A 21,367-nucleotide genomic window follows, 5' to 3' on the forward strand; every position below is an offset into this window, starting at 1 on the left:
AGAATCATAGAAATTGGTTTGGCTCCAGCATGTAAGCTCCTCAAAGTCATACATAAGCATGATAGGTCTCTATAGGCCGATAACTTTACAGATTTATTCACCCTCACTACTCTCATTGTGTAGTTTTTTGACCTCTAAAAACCTACAGTACGCTACCTGCCCAGCACCAAACACACACAATGTTAGAAACTATAACTGACTTAGTGGAGCTTTTAGCAGCTGAAGGACCGGATGCTGCATTTCCCTCAAGAGCAAACGATCATAAGCAGAGATACATGTAGGGCTGGACGATATCAAAATATCCTGTCACAATAACGTAATATCTTAAAACACAAAATATTGCACATTTTGTGTTTCCAAGAAAAACCACATAATGTTAAATCCTATTGTGAATATTCAAAACTAAAAATGAAAAGTGCTGTGTATTTTCTCATTTATTTAAAAAATATTCCGATTTTCTGAGAAATTTCAGTTGCGCTTTTTATGATCAATACCAATCTATTGAAAGATGATAAAGTATCATATTTGATCATCACCCAGCTGTACAGATAAAAGCAACAGAGTGTGCAACAGAATCATGAGATGCAGTTACTCTCAAGGCCACTAGATGCTGGCTCCAGTGTGCAAAGTGAATCCCAACTTCTCTGTGGGAAAACAAAGTCAGAGCATTTCTGCAGAGGAAGTCGGAGTCTCAACAACTGAACTCGTGTTGCCCTAACCTCTTTGGAAGTAAGTGTGAGAGATCCAACAGAACCGTCTGCTTTAGTATCATAATTCCAGCCTTTGCTTCAATATTGAGCGTAATTACTGTAAAAAAATTTAAAAAAGTTAAGCATTGACGAATACGCAATCTGATGCAAACACCATAATAACAGATCAAAAGATGCAACACCCCAACAGTATATACAACAACCTCATCGGAGGACTTATTTCAGTGTAACACATCTTTACTGGGTCACAGGACCTTTACTGGTAAGCATGCACTGAGGTCATCCAAGGGTAATATTTTCAGGACGGTACAACATCCTATGGGTCGGGTCACAGCTGGTAGTCTTGCATTAAAGCACAGTTATAACCGCTGACTCATGTTTCTGAAAAATTTCATTGCACCCCCTTCTAAAAAAGCCTCCACACGGCTGTCTGGGCCAATCAGTCGGTTGGCTTTCAGACCAGGTCTTCAGTGGGAGCTAAAATAAAGAAGCATGAGGTGTAATGGCACGCTGGAGAGCTTGAGTTAATCCCAGGAAGTCTTTACCTCTCTGTGCTGGTCATGCTAAATATAGGTGGGTCGGGTGTCTGCCATGCTGTAACATACGTACTGGGTTCAATCTTTGTTCAGGTCATGCAGCGCACAGTGTGTGTGTGCTGCTATGGAGCTCATTATACAGTTAAGGGAACACCATGATACGATTCCGGTTAGTGCCAATGATGTCAGGAATGTCTCATAAACAACTAGTGCACTTTAGTTTCCACCTGATCATTTGAAACAATGACATTTCACACAAATGGCCGATTGGTTTTCACTTGTTTTAAGACGTGATGCAAAATGAAATGACGCCGTGATATTTAGTTTGTTTTATATATCTCTGGAAGGGATTGCTTTTTGTATCCGTACCCATGCGCAAAGCTACTATTAGGTGGCATTTCCATCATATGTGGACATGTGTGGAGTGGCATGTCCATTCATCTGTCACTAAAAGAACAAATACTCCATCAATCTGTCATAATTGAATAGAGTTTGGATAATAATGCATGATTTCAGTCTCATGTCGAGTGAAGTGAAAAGGAAAAGTTGGCGGGCAGCAGAGGCCAGACTGCTGAGGATAACTCGGTTATTTTGTGACTGTCTATTTTTTGTCTGTTGGTCTTGGCCTACAGTATGAGTACTGGAGGCTGCTGCTGGTACAGATGACGATAGAGGCCCAATGAGCTCAGTGTGAGTGTATGAGACAGATAGAAAGGGTGAGTGAGACCTCCAAGGTTTCACTGTAGGATTCATAAGATTTAAAGAGTGGCGACGGACCTAGACAGAGATTACACTCGGCAATGACACACACACATACCCACACAAACATGTACCCACGTCCCTTAGGCAGATACGGTACAACAACACTGCAGAGTACATGAAAACAAACTTTTATATGATTGCCATAAATCCAAACCCTGTGGAAACAAATGGCTGCTGTATTTTAGAGTGAACACGCTGACATGCAGTTCATACAACATACCTACATGCACACTTTCCCATATAGACACACACCGGCAGTAAAACATATGCAGACCATAACCTTGAACTCTGATGAAGGACATCAGCCGTGAAGGAATCTCAGAAGCAGATGTCTTCGGGAAGGAAACTTACTGCCACACAAACACACGCAGGCTCGCAAACACAATATGTCTCGACATAATCCAGGACCAGAACGTGCCCTGTGCCCTGCCTGTGCACCGGCACCTCTGAATTAGTCCACAAACACACATACACAGGAATAGTTACCCACAACACAAACACAAATGTACCCAGCTTTTCTTACAGCCATCTGATGATACCACAGTGATGACAGGCAGCCATCGCGCTGCTCTATATCCACACACAGACGACCTTAGTTACCTTACTGTATAAACAGGGAGTGACGACTCATTATTATATACTTACATTGACACTTTAGGATTTACTGTACACTGTATGAGTTGTAAAAAAAAATATGGTTGGACAACGTTAGTAACAAATCTCAAGCCTCGCTCGATGTCCCGCCCACAGCACTATCTGATTTGTGACATGTCAGGGCAGGGTCACGCGAGATAAATTTAACAATGGTGAATATTTGCGTTCACGCACATTGTGAGCAAGCAAAGGTGAGGAAATGAGATTCCCATCACGTGGAGTTCAACTTTGGTGAACTTTGACATACAATGGCACAGCCTCAACCAAAAGCGGACATGTGTGTGGTTGACCCCACTCGGCGCCGCCCGCATTCAGCACGCATATCACCTCAGAGGTGACGGTCACTCGCCTGCAGTCAAGTGTGTGTGACTTTAGAAAGCAGCAGATAATACTGCAGGAGCATTCTTCCGTACATTCTTGAATTATTCGTATCAAATCAATGTCCAATTTGCACTGGAGTAAAAGAAACTTCTTCACATTTTTTGTCCGAAAGCAAGTAAATATTGCTTCCTGCAAACTGTGTTGGCGGCGTTGAAGCATATCTGTACATTAAGCACAATAGTTCTCTTGCTGAGAGTCAGCTGAGAAGATCGACTCCCATGTGTGTATTAGAAATATGAAGCTGCAGGTTAGCTTAGCATAGCATGAAGACTGCAAATAGAATAAACGAGCTATCCTGGCTCTTTCCAAAGGTCACTACAACACCAGCGCATCTAAAGCTCACTAAATAGCACCTTCTATTTCCTGAAGTTTCCACTTCTAACACCAAACATGGGCTCCAGGAAACTACAGTAAAAGTTAATACAGACAGAAGTTAATTCATGAAAATAATGTCAAACAATTCTTTCAACTTCTGATAAAAAAAAATCTTATAGATGGCCAAAACCATTGTAAATGATACGTTATGTAATTAAACTTAATTGCATTCAACTGTTGCATGCAACTGTAGGGGTCTCTCTGTCTTTCATCTGCGGGAAGGCATTGATATAAAGTGTGACCTGATTTTTTTTCTTCTTTGCAGCGTGCAGACAGACACAAAAGCTGATTGTGGGAAATATTGTGGCGTTCAATCCCACCAGCAAGCATACACGTGTGAAACAAGCGCTCAGTGTTTTCCCTCGCTCTCCCACTTACCTTAGCTATTCTCTCTCTCTCTCTCTCTCTCTCTCTCTCTCTCTCTCTCTCTCTCTCTCTCTCTCTCTCTCTCTCTCTCCCACAATTGCCGCTGATGTCAATGTTAATTAACTGGATTCACTAAGAATGTGTAATGTCAGGAATACAACCTAAAATGAAATGTTAGATGAGAGGACTGATACTAATCTTATGTAAGAGAAGTGTGAGGCTTCAGTCAACAGCACTAGTGCATTGCAATACATATTGGGCATAGGCAACGACAGACATAAGTCTTAAACTAGGAATAAAGATGAGCTATTAATTAATTTTGGAAGACAAATTAGAACTGATGTCATGTCTGCATGTATAATCATTTCAAGTGATTTAAGTGCCTAAACTTCTCTTTAGCAGTCAATTGGATTGAGAATAGAGAAAAGGGAGCCTGGAAAAGGAAGAAAGTCATAAAAGAGTAAGTGAGAAAAGCAAACAGTAGAAACTGACGGAGAAAGCAGAGTAAGATAACAGCAGCCAGCGCAGGTAAACAGATTAGCTCAATGAAATCTTGCTGTGACTCATACCACACTTGACATTATACGCCTACCTTGCTTGTGCGTCTGTTTATTCCTGTGCGTGACCATAATACAACAGGGAGGATGACATCAGACAAAAACTTTAAGGGAATTCTGGCATAGTTAGGAATATTCACAAGAAGAGACCGTACCACTTTAGTGTTTTTGGGACTATATTCTGACTGCTGGTCTTGGTTTATAGTTGATGGGTTGGTGACTTGTGGGGACATAAGTCTGTTTAGTCACATTGTGAGGACTCTCCTTCCTTTTGGGGACCATATGCAGGTCCCTATAACATAGATGATTAGATTTTAGGGTGAAGACTAAGATTTAGGTTAAAACAATAAGATAAGGTAAGATAAGATGCACTGTATAACTGCATATGAGATGCACTGTATAACTTTGGCTTACAATTTATACATCTTTTTTTATGTACAAGTGTGTTAGAAGCAAAAGGAACTCGTCAGTCCAGCCAAATTATTCCCAAAATCAAACTGCCAAAGCAATACTGCCGTACTTTTATAGTCTAGAGTCTGGAACCCCAAAATAGCAGACATATAACTTATAAAACTAACCTAATCACCATTGCAAAGTTTTCTCTCCTCACCTGTGAGTGGACCACAGCTATGACATAACTTGTGGAGCTGCTGGCTAGTTGCTCTGTCTGGCAGGTGCATTTCCTCCTTGCGTTGTTTTTCCCTTGTGTATTCTTCCCTAAGTGATTCACCATTTTCCCTGGACATCGTCCCTCTCCCCGTCGCTCTCCACACATCCCCTAAACCCATCATCTCTGAAACCCCGTCGCTGGATGAGATGCCAAGCCCGCAGATTCTCCATCGTGTGTTCTGGATGTTTAGCTTTTGGTAATTGTAATGTTTTATTGCATTATGTAATCGCTTTAAAATGATTAAAACAGGCCAGCCGGGGCTTTGTGCAGGTACATTCAGCTGGGTATACGAACAAGCCCAGACATAACACTCAGACGCATACACAAAGCCAAAGACGCACGCACACATATGCAATATATTTCTTCCGGTAAAAGTGCTGAGGGTTGGGGAGAGCTAACATCGAACACCAACGTGTTGTGCATGTGCACAACAGTAGGTCTTCTCGTGTTCATCAGCATCCACTGAAAGCCGAAACACTGCAACACAGAGATGGCAACCATCACACCAAATCAACTGATCACAATAGACGCACAGCTGCAACATACAACCGGATTACTCAGCAAAAGCTGTAAATAACCACATTGAAGGCGTACTGCATAATATAAGCTTGACTGCTGGGTGTAAGCGGTGAATGTGCACACTTGTTATTTCTGACTGCCACAAAGGACATGTTACTGTCTTTGGACCGGGGTCTCCTTCCCCAACCTTACTGTAAGAAAGCAAGACAGCGCGTTATTTACAGTTGGAGACGGTGTGCGGCTGCAGGAGAAACTGAGAACAGCTGCAGGATAGATGTGTGTTACAGGATTTTCGACAGCAGCTACTGCTGTAAAGTTATCCGACCACTTCCACTGCTCTACACCTTCATCCCTAATGCCTCATCAGCCCACAGCAGTAACTAACCATGAGTCATGTGGGCGCAATGCTCTCGGTCGCTCCTCGGGGTCTCAGCTGCTGACGAGGGGAAACTATTTGAGTGTTTTTCTCTTTCCTCCTTTCTCTCCGTGAAAACGCCGATGAAAAAGCTTGCAGCGTGTCCTGTATTCTGAATGCATAACGACGGATTTCTGGTTCAATTCAATTCAGTTTATGTTGTATGGCCCCAAATCATAAATTTGCCTCGGAGGGCTTTTCAATCTGTACACATATGACATCCCTCTCCCAGGACCTCACATCGGATCAGGAACCCCCCCCCCCAACCCCAAAAGAAAATAGAGAAAACCATTTCACGGGTAAAAAAAAAGAAACCTTCAGGTGATGATGAGATAGCGAAAGCAACATACGGACACATAAAAACAAATTTGCGCGGCGATAGTGCGGCTATGCACAGATAAAACCGATTGAGTGGCAGGTTTAAACTTGTCATAGAGCACGCAAACGATTCGTAGGCACGGCAAAATAAACTTGTTGACTCACAGAAAGATCATAAGGCCCAATTTCTTGAGCCAAAGCCACAGGTGTTCAAAGAGAACAAAGAGTCACAAACTGCATGTGAAGCTGAGCAGAGTAAATATAGATGTCGGGATCAGAGCGGGCAGGCCAGGAAAAGAAAGAGGTTGCAGAGGTTAAACAACAGAAGTGGTGAGTGTTTTGAATTAAACCAGTCAGGAGATGGGGGGAAAAGAAATGGATACGAATAGACAATGTAGAACAAAGTAGATTAATAGAGGATGAAGGGGAAATGATGCCAGATTGAAAAGTAGTGGGAGCATGTTGGCTCAGGTTAGCGTGGATATTAGAGTGCAGCGTGTCAGCAAAACCATATAATATGTCTAGAGTTTTACGACTGCACGGCCACAGATGTCCTGTGCCACTGCCCCCTCCCAGCTTACCCATCACAGAGCATTATCTCCCTGTCGCACCATGCCATTACCAGGCCTTATCTCCCACAGCGGGGGACACCAACAGAGTAAATCACTGTTGGAAGCAGCTGCAGTCGTCTCTTTCTGCAGCATCTCAGAGCCAGATTGCTGTCACTACCACCACACCCCCCTGTCGGTAAATCCACAGGGAATAGTGACTACTGCTTTTTTCACCAGAGACCACCATGACAGTAAGCTCATATTTACAGAGATTTTGCCTGATGCTACCCAAATCCTCAAAACAGCTCTTTAAAGCGTATAAATACAGTTACTATAAACCTTTGATTTTGCACGGTGGCTTATGATTACTTTTCTATCCAATTCAAAGCAGGATCAAAACTCAAAACTACAACTGGAAAAGACAGACAGACGCAACACAATCTTTGACTCCGTTTTTGACAAGCTGCTAATTTGTTAGGTAACGGCCCGATCAGGGAAAATCAAAGCAAGTCAACCTTCACTACACCTCAACCTTCGCCCCCTTCTCTCGCTTTTACATTACCGCGAGGGGTGATTAGAGACGGATAATTGGGGCACAGAAATCCAGCAGTATAGGAGCCACATTTTTTTTTTGAAAAAGGGCTAAATTCCAGAGGTAACTAACTGCCAAGGGATTGAGTAGGCTCCAAAACACAGACGAGGTCTTTTGTTCTGCACTGCGGCTCTTTTGTTTCACCTGCTGTACAACTCATTACAGGAGGCTTTACCTGTCAGATGGCATACCCTTTCTATATTTGATCATTTAAACTGTATTTAATTACTGCATCTCCTTTCACTTCAGGGCAGGCTGGGAAATGAGGCCACAGTGGGAAACAAAAGCCTTGGGATTGTGAGAACATTCTGCTAATGTGCACTTTAACGGCGTACAAATGAGAAAATTACAGCTTGCCTCAAAAACAGTGAACACAACATTTACGTTAAGGTATCGTAAAATAAATAATTACTCGATATCTATGAAATTTGCTGTGCTTTTTAGAGTTAAATCCATCAGCCGGAGCAATGTATTGAATCTAATAGTTTTAAGATGGTTTACAAACCGTGTCTATAAGAGTTTATTTTCAACTATGAAATGTCCTGCTCCGTACACATCTAGGGTGTTATAAGTATTTAAAAAAAACTAATTGAACCAGCTAATATTAACTCTTGCAAGTCAGCTGGCTAGCTTGCAGAATGATGGGGACCCGGTAGTTCAGGTTTAACCTGGAGAACATGTTTTTATTTCTTGCCTTCATGGTTTTATTTCTCTCTCTCTCTCTCTCTCTCTCTCTCTCTCTCCAGTTGATTTATGGTCAACCTCTTTCCCCCATGAGTCTCCTCCACGTCAGTTCTGCAGGTTCACTAATGAATATATCCAATGAAATGTCATCACATTTTTTGTCAGGGTATATAGTAATATTTTGCGGTCCCTAGTTGATGAATATGTTTTTGGTGACCTTTTGCGCTGACTCTGGAGACACAGACAAAATAATTTTCTACCGCAATAGGCTGATTGCCATGGAATGTGCTCAGCACATTTATGCCGCCACAAGGTTGATCCCTTTGCCTTCAGGCCAATATGTCAACTTTGCGTATAACCCACTACATAAATAATTGTAAAATGTCCATCAAATATGCATATTCAGGGCCATGCTTGCTCATTTCACAAGGCAGAAAACATAATAACACTAAACAAATAGACATCTCTTCCAATAAAATAATTTAGTTTAGTAACTAAATCTAGTCGTTGTACAACAAAAGATAGAGTTCACATTATTTTCCCTCACTGCGCCTCATCATTATTTCTTCCAATTTTCTTCTCTCTTCCTAATTCCACGTTTTTTCGCCCCTGTCGCGTCCTGTTACTTCACACTTAGCGAGTAGAGGTTGTGCTGCCTTCCTCCCATGTTTCTGTGCTGTCAACACTTTCTAAAGATAACACCTCCACTTCACCCACAGCCGTGAACCACCTCTCTCCACTCCACCCGTCAGTGACAACAACTCTGCTGCACCAAAAACTGCTAAAAGTTCTGATTGGCACTCTGACAAGTCAACGTCAGCTGGGAGAAGGGGAGGGAATATAGGGAAACGGGGCCCGCGAGGTTGTTCAACCTGAAACTGAGGACACTCTGGACCCTGTATTAAAAGATGAATTCCTGTTAAATTGACGTTAATCTCCCAGTGAGGAAAATACAGCGAGTCCTCAGACGAGCTGGATCATTAAAGTGCCATGGAGGCCTCTCCAGTGCAGACACATTGCCTGCAGAGAAGTGCTTACACCAGCATACAAAGTCAAGGCATTGCTGACCATGCCAATGTGTTCTCCCTCTCATATGCAACAGAAACAACTCATTACCTCACACACATTATCACAGCCTCACTCACACACATCAGAGAGCATCCTTAATCCCAAATTGGCAAACCTGAATGTAATTTGATCTTTCCGTTAGCAGCGGTGCCAAGGAGAGCCGTCTTTCTTAAAGTTGTACTCCTTTTTGATGAAGATCAATGAACAGCTGAAGAGTCTCCCTGACATATGACCTAAATACAATCAAATCCTGATCCTCGTCAATCAAACCGGAAAGCAGATGAAGACGGCAAGATTAGGAAAATCTCTACGGAATTGATCCTTTCCTGCGTTTCAGTCTCTTAAACTAAATGATGGCCATGCTATCCATGCATTCAATCCAAAACCACGCAACGCAATCCTAGCACACAGACCAACTAATAGTCATTCACAGATACTTGATTCCACAAGCAATTTGCATTCCTGATTGTGACAGACTTTTTTCACTTAATGAAAAGTATGCTGACCGCTCCTCGGGCGATTTGAAGGTCAAGGCCCTGAAAGGATTAGAGAGTTTTAAACTGGCAGATGAGTGGAGCGCTGAACTGTCTCGGTAAAGCATCGCTGAGAGGGGGTTAAAAACGGTCAGTGGATCTCTAAAGCGAATGGATCGCTGTGACTCGCTCACGCTATCAGATTATACATCTGTCCAATGCTGCAGAATTACAAAGTGCCACTCCAGAGTTTCGACTCCAGTCAGGACCTGGTTGCGGCTGAGCATCTGTGCAATGCTGAATGAACATCTGGGTTGTGGGCAATATAGTGAACCAACTCTATGGACAATCTTTGGTCAAATTAAAGTTTCACTCTTCCCCTTGTAAAATAAATACATCTCATATGGTGAGGATGCAGCCTTCTCTCTCCTAAAATAGCCGAGAGAACCAAGATAAGCCGTGGGAGGATGTGTGTTTTATGTGCAGGGAAATATTTAGCTTCACACTGCATTCACTCAGCCGTTTGTGTAGGATACATGTGCATCTATTGCATACAGCCCGTATGTAGATATGGTGTTTTCCTGATAGTCATTCTGTAGCCGCTACGAAATGATGAGCGCCACTGCTGAAGTTTCACACGATCATTCATTTCCTCTGCTCTCGTGTGTCAGCGAGTGCGTGGCTTCGCCTCTCCGCACACACATGGAGCAGATCAGTTAACACACAAGTCATAATGATGTTTTAATGAAAAAGCAACTTGTGGCTTTGCTTTTCCTGGTGTTTTTTAATCACTGTTTTTGGAAAAAGGGAAACGGGAGTAACTAGCAAACCGGCTTTAAAAGTGACACATGTCCTACTGTGCAGATGTGAAGTGTGGTTCATGTGGGGTAGTAACTGGTGAATATTTGGACAAGCAACAGATACATACTCAAAGAAATTGTAACAACCCTTTAACGTTCTAAGTTTGAGAACAGAATTAAGTCAATTGTTTTCATTTTACGTTGTAAAAATGAAAACAAATCATGTCACAAACTGAATGATTTGTTTCTGCACTTGTACATTTTCTCTCCTTAACACATTTAGTCCCAGTCATAGTGCCCTTTGCCCTCATTACGTTCTCAACCAACCCGGGGCAACGATTCGAGGATCCAGAATTAGCGCTGCTATCACTGGCATGGAGAATGTGGACCGTGCAGACATGGAGGAAAGAAGTGAGCAGAGGCAAAGTGCGCGGTGATATAAAGAAGAGTGAGTTGCAGACAGAAAGCGGACTACATTGCTTGTTATAGGACCAGGCTGTAATTTGAAAGCGATGGGCGACTGTGGCTCAGTGGTGCGCAGAGTCATCCTTCAATCAGAGGATCGGTGGTTCGACCCCCAACTCCGCTAGCCCGTGTCGATGTGTCCTTGAGCAAGACACTTAACCCTAAATTGCTCCTGTAGCTGCGCCAACAGCGTATGAATAGTTAATAATACTGATGTGGCACTTTGCATGGTTGCTCCTCCCATCAGGGTGTGAATGGGTGAATGATGTCGTGTAGTGTTAAAACGCTTTGAGTGGTCGAAAGACTAGAAAAACGCTGTATGTTCAGTCAATTGTGCTAGATATTGGTAAAATATATGTATCTATCTGCAGATATACTAGCAGCTACATGAGGCTATGCTATCAGCTGTATAAGGCTATGCTAGGTGCTACGTGAGGCTATGCTAGCAGCTACGTGATGCTTACAGTTAAAACTGATGGTACTGTCATTCGTTTTTTGGACAAAACTGAAATTTTGACATGGTTCGAAATGAAAAGTTCAGGTATTCATAGTAGCCAGATAGAAATGAGGATGTGTGTGTTGCTTAACGTCTCTTATCATTCCTTTCCTCCCTTGAATATCTCTCAATCAGTTCTTTCTTGCAACATATTTCTTTAAGGACCTTCTAACTCCTCTTCCCTCCTCCTCGTCCCTATCCCAGACTAGGAAGAGTTAAGGGCGTCACACTGTGAAGCATTTACCAGCTCCAGAGGATGGGGGGGGGGAAACGGAGCGTACACTTTATGGTCACATAGACATGAAAAGCTTCCGTTCACTCGTCCCTCTCGAAACTGTGTAAAAGCCCCCGTCATACATGTTTAATGCAAATGCGGACGCATGATCACATTCCCACGTTGAATTGGAGAGATTTCGCATTGCAGTCAAACGTGCCCTCTGACTGGGAGGTCTCATGTCTGACAGCAGCGTGCTCCACATGTAAACCCCTGGACAGCCATCCTAGCGTGCAGTGCAATGTGTTCTCAGGATGTGTCTGACTGGGCATCTGTGTGTGTGTGTGTGTGTGTGTCCAGGGAGAACAGGTATATAAACATGTCACACAGCACTCACCGATGCAGGCGTGCACACGGACAGTCAGCTGGGTTCGTAGAATAACACTGTGCTTCTTCCCTCTGGACCTGACGAAATGAAAGACAAGCATAAAAGGATCTTTATGAAAGTGGAGATATTTTCTGGTTACTGCACCATCTTATTATGATGTAGTCATCTGTCTCGTTTCACAACTCGTCCACACTTCATGCGAGAGAACACTATACTGCAACTAATGGTATTGAATAAGGAAGTGCAATTATCTCATCCAGTTGGCTTCTGCTTTCAGGAAAAAAATGTAAAAAGTTACTTATGTCATGGAACATTTTATTGGAACATTTTTGTTATGATGTACCTTGTTTTATATAATACAGAGGCCGTTGGCATGATGGGAATCGTGCAGACAAACAGTGGCCTGCATTGAATTTGCCCCCCTCCCACCCGCCCCCCATACTGATACGCATCTGAGCCTTGAGGACAGACCACAAAAGTGGCAGAGTAGACACAACACACACACACACACACACACACACCCCTGCATACCATCGTGAGCACACATTCATACACACCATATTTCCAGTGGGAAAACAAAAGGAGCACACACTAACATAAGGGTAAAGGTTGATGGTATTTGGTGAACAACTCCAACGCTCTCTCTCTCTCTCTCTCTCTCTCCCTCTCTCTATCGACTTGAGTTTGTTATCTTCCAATCTGTGGGAGCTAATCACTGACTTCCATCGCTGACATGCTGATAGCATCCAATCCAAGGAGGGAAAGCACTGCTCTGATAACATGCAAAACATGCAGTGAGGATAACACACACCCAAACAAGAAACCAGCCGCGCCTCCTATCCTTCTGCTGAGCTGCTGTTATCAGCTTTGCTCGGAAATAGAGCAAAAATTGTAGCACGATCTGCTGAGATGCCGAAAGCTGTTTGTCTGGCAAATGAATTGTCCCTGCTGGACCTGTATGATGATGTCTTGTGTGAGAAGGACGGGTGTGAATGAGGGAAAACAGTGGAAGGATAATTAGACCCAAGATGCAATCATTGGATGTGAGTCTTTAAAAGACTTTGAGGATAAAAAGGGATGTTTTGGATTTTTTTTTTTAAATGGTAGAGAGCTTTGAAGATTCATTCTACGCAATGTTTTTTTTATTCAAATCGCTATTTTATTATATTTTGAATAATATACAAGCAGCTCTGGTGGCTTGTGGGAACACTGCTCTACATGACAAAGCACAGCAGTGTCCTCCTGCTATTTCCTCTCCTTCAGTGAAAGCATCCTCTGAGCTCTGAGCTCAAAAAACAATAGAAAACATAAAATACCAGTATGACATGAGAAGATAATTACATTGCATTAATTACGCATTCAATAGCTGGGGTTGTCTTGTGTTTATTATAAGATTGAAGAAGCTTCAGCTGGAAAAGACGAAGTGCATGTTCATTTGTGACAATCAAAACCTATCTGACTCTAAAGTAAAATGTGTGGTTTGAGGCTCAGATATCAACTATAATTAGTTTATTTATTTGTGCCACCATGTAAACGGATGCCCTTCTGTCCGACCTGTTTAATCCAACCGGTTCTCCAAGATCCTAACCACTTACAAAACACACAGGCCTTTATACACCTGTCCTGTAATATCACATGACTTCCCAGGTGCATGAGAAAGACACACCCACTTTGATAAACAAGTAAATGTACACATGGAAACAACCACAAACAGACACTTATCATGAAGTCCCCAAACAGATCAACATATACATACAGCTCTCCACAAACGACTGGCAATAACTATGACATATATGGAAAAAAAAGTATGTATTGAACCATGTTGAAATTCATGAACATGGCTGTACTGCCGTACAGCGTTTTGCTTCACAGTACAATCCCATAGCAGCAGATTTTCTCTTGTTAATCGAAGGAGAGACACCGGCACTGCTGCTGGAAGATGTGAGAGACTGAAGATACTGGTCAACCGTGCTGTTGCAAAGTGAACATGCTGTTTCTTCTGGACTTGACAGGTTTGCACACTGTGACATTTTGTCACAAAGATCCGAATATCAATTATTGTAAAAACACAGCGAGAGCGCTGTAGCGGTGGAAGGGAGGGCACATCTGTCTCGCTTTCCAGAGCGCTTCATACTTTCCATGAACTTGTGCTTCCAAGAAATCCATATCCAGCGGCTTGTGATTCTTCCCATTTTATAAGAATGGAGAAACTCAGGAAAAAATATATGTGTGTGTGTGTGATGGGAAGGGGGTTGAGGGGATAGAGAGAAAGGGTTTGAGATGTTTTGACAGTCTTATACACTCCCTCTCAGTCAGCACTATTTGTAGGGGTATAAAAGTGAATCTGTCTCACCCTGTGTCGTCCTGCTGAAAGCCCTCCAGCTCGTCCTTTTGCTCGGCCAGAGAGGACTCCAGATCCAGATAGGTGCCATTGTGGGAGAGCTGCAGCGTACAGTCATCAAGCTATGGAAAAGAATGAAACAATCTTGAGAACAAAAGTCTGGAGGAATTATATATATATATGTGATTAAACTGTGTTGAGCTAAACCCAAGGGACAACTTAAAAAGTGGCGTTTAGACCTAAATTAGGGATGGAAAATATGATTCAGCACGCGGACATACACAGGGTGGCATGCGAAAATTCCCTGGCCATGCTGCGATACGTGCATGTGCCATCCACAGGAATGATATTGGTCCATGGGTCTCAAATTTTTTTTTGGAATACCCACTCACAATATCTCTGCATGTGTTTCACACCCTTCTGAGCCCGTAAAATAAAGCCAGTTCACGGGGCGAGGATTTCAACACGCGTCGAGTACAGTGATCCAAAGTGGGACAGCCATATGCGGTGTGCCTCTGCTTTCGGCATTACAAAGCTATTAAGGGAATTAACTAGTGGAGACGTAGCAATAAAGGCTTCAGAACATGAAACCAGAACCAGAGGGAAACAGAGAATGAAAGGTTTTTTTGTGCATTTAAATACCAGCTGTGAGAGGAAAAATGACCCTCAAAATGTTTATTGGAGGGAGCAATCAAAGTCATTCCCACATTCAAAAGTTGCACACATATTCTGTGACCCACTATAACAGAGCAATCGTGCGCCCATGCATCTGAGATGGTATGATCTGAGGTCGCACCGCAGAGCGGCCGACGTCAGAAAGGACCAGCTTTGCTCTGTGAAATGGGAAACCCTGCTGAGTCTGAGACCAGGTGCACAGTAATGTATCCTCACACCCCGGGCATTGATATTTACAGTCACAAGTTGATAGCAGGTGCAAGCTGCCGTCCCAGCTACAACTCATAAAAAGTTACATACATCCTGGCATTATTGTCACAATAAGCTACGAGCTTTACAACTCCTTGCCAAAGCCGCCGATGCATGAATCGGCGGCTGAGATCAGGATCATGACTTGAGTTAGCATTTAGCAACTACATACACCCGAGCCTCTGGGGGTGCTGCCAAACGCCCCCTGGCTGTCTGGTCGAGTTGCATGACGACACACCCTGACCAGCAGAGACCTCTTGATCACAAGACCCGCTGCATGCCCTCCGTCTGTCCCTCCTTCTCACTGGGAAACGGAGAGACGGACTGTCGGATGGACTCACGGCATAAATATAACCTTGCTATATTTACCCTGCACTGAGGCAGCATGCACACAAGCTCAAAAGTGGGTGTGTCTGCCGGGTCTGGGAGTTAACAGGGGGGCACTACCAAGGCTAACCTAACCTTTCATAAATTATTCAAGCCAGGGGTCACCAAGCTTTTTTGTCTGAGAGCCACCCATATTTTTGATAATGTCTTCCCGATTATCAAATTTGTTCAGTTTACCTTCAATAATATATACATAATGCATTAAATAGTCTGTCAGTGTTCACTGCTTACCGTTAAGGAGTCCTCATAATAATTGTCCCTGATGTTTTACCAAGCGATCATAGAGGAAAATAGAGAAATCACATTGATATATTTAAACATGTGTGGCTGGAAACATCTCGGCGAGTACGGTACGATTGTTTGGTTCAAGCGTTGAAGTTCAAGAAGTAGGCTACATGTTGTGGTATTTGCCCTCTTCAACTGTGGTTGGACAGCTGGGTAATAAGTGACACTGACGAGCGAAGCGTTTTACCCATATTTGAACATATTTCAGCTCTCGGTGGCCATAAAAAAATGACAACCGTGCAGAATACGCTGGCGCCGCTTGCAGCATGGGACAAATACAAGGCACTGCCATTGCAAATAATCCAAAACATATGCTGGCCTCAGGAAAGAAAAAGGCTTTGACCTGACAACTCTACCGGTGACTCGTGCTATTTTCAGAAACATGATTTTAGATTAGATAGAATCAAGCGCCTTAAGCTCCTCTTAGTTTGTTTTGATCTGGTTCTGCTTTTTCACTGTAACCCTGCAGTCGTTTCAGGTCCCGCCGTGTTCTCCGGCCATGCAATCCATTGATTCCCCTCACCTTTCCCGCCCGTCTCCTCACCTGCGACCACTTTCACTTGGTCCCTGTCAGACTGTCTTGAGCCACCCAGCTCTCCAGAGCGTCCGCTTATATTCTGATCTGTCTTTTCTGACGCCATTCTCGTGATGCTGACCTCACCTAAACTGTAAAGTAAACTGAACTGAACTCCTTTGCAACTCTAACTATCTCATAGTCTTGCTTTTGGATTTTATCAGCCTGTTGTTACAATGTTACAATTACTTTTAGTCTGGGCTCTTCTCGTTCTTCTAGTTTTCTTGTGGACATAAATGTGTGGACCAAATGTTAATCCAAAGACCACCTCTAAATTGACTAATTAAGAAGATAAAAAAACACAAGCATTCAAAATGCAAACATTTTCATGGCTATTTGTAGTCTAGTGATTTGGGTTTGACTACATAGGAGAGGTTGTGATAGGGGGAGGGGTAATCATGCCCTGTCCTACTTTCCTGCATCTATGTAGGACAAAAGCATTTCTTGTGCCCAATCCGCTGGCATTATTCAGCGTTTTTGTATGTTTTGTATTCCACTCTAAGCTTTGTTTATGTCTCGAACACATGGCCCAAGTCCGAGCCCCACAACCACCACCTTCTCCTCCAGCTCCCTGCTTTCTTTTACTGCTCCGCTTTTATCGACCCACATTACTCAATCGTACAAATACTGTTTGGACAGCAAGAAGTGACCACTTTGTAACACAATGCGCTAACGGCTAACCCCTGCAAAGGCTGTCTCCTTCCTTAAACACTCCGCTTGGGTAATAGTAGTAATAACATAACACATCATGCTGGACGGAGCCGGCAGAGAGGCGTCTCCAGAAGGAACCGCAAGCTCTTCACACTCAAGGCTGCAGGACGGGCCAGGGAAACACTTAGCGGCGAGCAGACTTTGCACTCATTTAATCAAATTCTCCCAGAAGAGCAGAGCTGGGAGAAAATAAAATTGGGGGTAGGGGAGTAATTACTTCCATGTTAAAACAACATCAAGCCTGCCGGCGATCACGGCGGGTCGACACTTAACAATAACCTTACGTAACTTACACGATGAGTTTTTAAGGACTTTCTTGTGTCAAACTTGAAGCCACAGAGGATAATTTTCTTTGAAGAGCGTGGAGGAGGGTGTGTTCTACACAGCTATTAAATGTCCCTGTGTTGCTTTAATGGGAAGTCTTTGGTAATGAAATTCAAGTTCAGCTGCGAAGTTCTGACTTTGTTGTTTTTGAGGGGAATGGGAGTTTTCCCCTGCAAAACTGTTTGTTTGACTGATGGTGAGGCTTCTGCATTAAGCTTAACGTCTAGGGATCATTTTCAGTCGGTAACTTGTCTTAGTGCTTAATTTAAGTCCGATCTGTGCACTTTAACGTCTTTAACATTCAAACGTTTCTCTGAAAAGGGATAGTAGATTCTGTGAGAATAAAAAAGGAAACTTCTTTGTTCAGCAGTTTGGATAAAATGACACATCCCATGCACTGATTTAGCCCTGGCAATAGAGTCGAACCGCGTGTGCATCTGTGTGTGTGTGTTTGTTCATATGTGTGTTTGTGTTTGAGTCTATAAACTGGTGCATGGTCAGAGAGGTGGGAGAGGAGGTGGAGGAAGAGGTCAGGAAAACCGCAGCACCCAAAAGTGAGGAGAACAAAGTGTCGCGGGGTTCCAGGCCACGGCCGCAGGAATTCTGGGACAAGTGACCTATACTTTACATGATGCAGCCCAGCCAGCCATACACAGGGCTCTACCATCACAACATAATAATACAGTAGGCTTTTCTCAGGGAAGAGCGCACGAGGTTAAAAAGAAAAGAGAGAAAGGCTGCTCCAACAAAGAAGGGTTGAGAAATAGCTCAGAAAAATTGTCAAACTCTCGCTAGCTTTGACATTTTCCAACGATATAACATTCAACACCAACATATGAATACTGGACGGCCTGTGGAGAAATTTTGCAACAGTCCAGTTTCATCCCTATAATCTACGCCCGATATCCAATTGCCGCTGCGCACTTCCTTCTGATGTGAACAAAATTGCAAACATGGACGCAGCCTGTGCCATCTGTCTGTGTGTAGGTTGTAATCATGAGCTTTGCTGTGCTGTGGGCCATTTTTCATTTGTTTTGTGGCTTTTAAAGATGGGGCAGCAAAAGATCTATTTGGTTTGAAAAAAACCAACTCTGCTGTCGAACGCTGCTTCGCCGTCAGGGTTGTGTGCCAGCAGGCGAACTCTCTCTTTCTCTCTCTGTGCCTCAGTTCAGTCAGTTTTCACCTTGCATTTTACAGCCTCTATATACAAATGAAGTATAAATACGAGGTCGCAAACTATCTGCTTCACTCGTGTGGGTGTGTGTTTGGTGTGACCCAACCTCGTCTGTAAGGAATGTGTTGCTACTACTTCTTTTTTTTTTTGTTCTTGGGTGACTGTGTTTAACACTGAATTTCACTAAGAATGGTACACAGACACTTTCTTTTCCACACCCATTGTGATCCAACACATGCCGCTACATTTGATCATCTGTCTGTGATTCAGGGGCTTTCGCTGGCAATCAGAGCTTTCACAGGCACATGCTATCTGGCTGCACTGATGCCTTTGCACACCTGCCACTGTGAGTGCAAAAACACTTTGAGGAGCAACTTTGAGATTGGGATCTATTCTCATTTGTATCAACAGAGAGGTCAAAGGTTAGAGTCAGCTTCAATGTTTCTTGGGGCGAGCGGAGATCCAGCAACTTTCTCAATGCCACTGCACGCCAACATGGGTTCATATGGCTGTGGGGAGACATTTGTAAGCTTGTTTCAGTCCTCAGGCTGGAGAGCCTATCAGTTGTGCTTGCAATGTTCTCAAAATAGCCTCTGAATGATGGGCATGGAAGTTTGCAGTCGGCTTGAAGTGAAACAGCAGTGAAAACAACCTCGTACAGTCCCGTTAAAATCTACATGATCACAAATGTGTGTCTGAATCTCCAAATGTGTTTTTCTTAATAAATATTATGTTCAAGAGCAAACCATTTTACTTGTGCTTTAGTTTGTCTTGTATTTTATGTTGCGTTGTGGTGGAATGTGTCACTCTACAATCACTCCTAATATATGAATAATTCAATTAAAAATTACAAAATTGCCTTGGAGGGCTTTTTCAATCTCATACACATACCACATCCCTGTCCCGGGAATATAATAAGTCTCCCACGGCAACACACAACCTCAGGCTCGTTGTTTACCACGCTGGTAATCCTACCTTGTGTGGAGTCTTGAGGAGCCGGTGGATGCCCGCTAACTGGTTGATGAGCGGGATGTCCTCCCTGAAGGTGTACAGCGGCGGTCTGGTCGGTTCCGGGAAATTGGTGCTGTTGAACGGATCGGTGTCATCTAAAAACTGAACCCTGCAGACAAACGTGGCCATGGTGCATCCATGCAGCCCGGTTCAATGAGGGCTGTGTCGGCTATGTGGCTCGGGTCGCTGTGCGCTCCTCTCCTGGTAACGACAACAAACCCCGGGTCTCCAAGTGTCCTCCCGCAGGACCAGTGGGGGTAGGAGTAGTGGGGGTGTGTGTGTGTGTGTGTCTGTGTGTGTGTCTGTGTGTGCGTGCTGGTAGCCGAGCGGGTGGCACGAGGAACCGGCCAGTCTCTTGTCTCGCCTCCCTCGCTGTGGTTTGCGCTCGCCCTCAGGGTTTTTTGGTGAGTTATTCTCGGAGAGGCAGGTGGCAAGTGATGCCGGAGAGTGAAGGATCAGCGCAGCTTGGGACAGCCGGTCTGCTGTCTGTCTGAGTCCCAGTAAATCTCTCTCTCTCTCTCTCTCTCTCTCTCTCTCTCTCTCTCTCTCTCTCTCTCTCTCTCTCTCTCTCTCCCTCCCCCTCCTCACCCCTCTTATATTTTCCCCTCCGCCTCATCTCTCCCTCCTCCCCCTCCCTTCAGTTCACTGCCTCCGGCTTACTTTAGCTTCCTATGTGAAATTGAACTGCACTAATCCTACACAATAATATTTAGAAAACAATGAACATGACTTGCCTAACATGTAATTGTAGCATTAGATGAAATACGTAACTATGAGTTTAGTGTGCCATAAAGTAATTAAAGTAATACATGGAGTAAATCAAATATATACTTAAGTCAACATAAGCAGTGACACATATTATTGAGTGAATATTCCTCAATATTACCTTTGAAAACAATGTTGTCAAAGAGCTCCCACAGTACATCAGAGCAGCGTAATTAATATCTGAATGAATATTTCCTGCGAAGAGTTTTGCTGCAATTTGGAACAATGCTGACCTCTTGTGGTAAATGTTATTTAATGCAAGTTACACAGTATTTCTGTCAGTTATCCAATTTTACAAACTTGTACGAACTAATGTACTTTTTTTGTTCAGCATATTAAACTAATTGTTTAATAAAGTAATATTTAGCCACTATGTGTGTTTACATACACAAGGAAATCAATTATATGTAACTATATATTTGTATTGCTATATGCAGGCTTTATAGAACTAAGAAGTTAAGGACTCAGAGTTATCCAGAGTTACTCAAGGTCAGCCAGAGAAAATTATCCATCGAAGTACCACCGAGAGAAAAGTCGCGTGTCCGGTGACAGTTATACTATATAACATATTTAACATATATAACATATGCTATGCTAACACCATGAGTCGGCGGAACAGCAATTCGAGTAGCTGTTGGTCCCGGCTAGTTTTTGATAGAGATGAAAAGGATTATGAAACATCTTTGGTTGCAAAAGCTTAGGGATGCTATCCTAAATGAGCGTGCTGACGTTGAGGAAGAAGGATCGGAGAAGGCCGGAGCATACGCAGAGCTAATCCAGTTTCTGGATGATAAAGGTTTGTTGCTTGTAATGAGAGAAGCAGCAGACAAACAGGCTGAGAGACTATGATCCTGCTAAAGGGACGCCACGTGTAATG

General features: G+C 43.3%; 1 protein-coding gene across 4 annotated transcripts in view; it reads right to left on the reverse strand.

The window, feature by feature from the left end:
• Nucleotides 1–19,996, reverse strand: part of fhod3a (formin homology 2 domain containing 3a) — a 52,737-nt gene extending 32,741 nt beyond the window's left edge. For 3 of the 4 annotated variants that reach the window (XM_068576423.1, XM_068576424.1, XM_068576422.1), the window contains exons 1-3: nucleotides 19,690–19,996; nucleotides 14,348–14,457; nucleotides 12,004–12,071 (exon numbers count right to left, since the gene is read on the reverse strand). In XM_068576423.1, the coding sequence (XP_068432524.1) occupies nucleotides 12,004–12,071; nucleotides 14,348–14,457; nucleotides 19,690–19,854 (343 nt within the window). In that variant the 5' untranslated portion in view covers nucleotides 19,855–19,996. The remainder of the gene's footprint in view (nucleotides 1–12,003; nucleotides 12,072–14,347; nucleotides 14,458–19,689) is intronic. The other variant, XM_068576425.1, reaches the window with a different exon arrangement.
• Between the last annotated feature and the right edge of the window lie 1,371 nt (nucleotides 19,997–21,367).

Source organism: Clinocottus analis, unplaced genomic scaffold (genome assembly GCF_023055335.1).
Source record: "Clinocottus analis isolate CAN_PGR_092001 unplaced genomic scaffold, fCliAna1.0.p SCAF_14, whole genome shotgun sequence".
In the NCBI taxonomy this organism is placed as follows: domain Eukaryota; kingdom Metazoa; phylum Chordata; class Actinopteri; order Perciformes; family Cottidae; genus Clinocottus; species Clinocottus analis.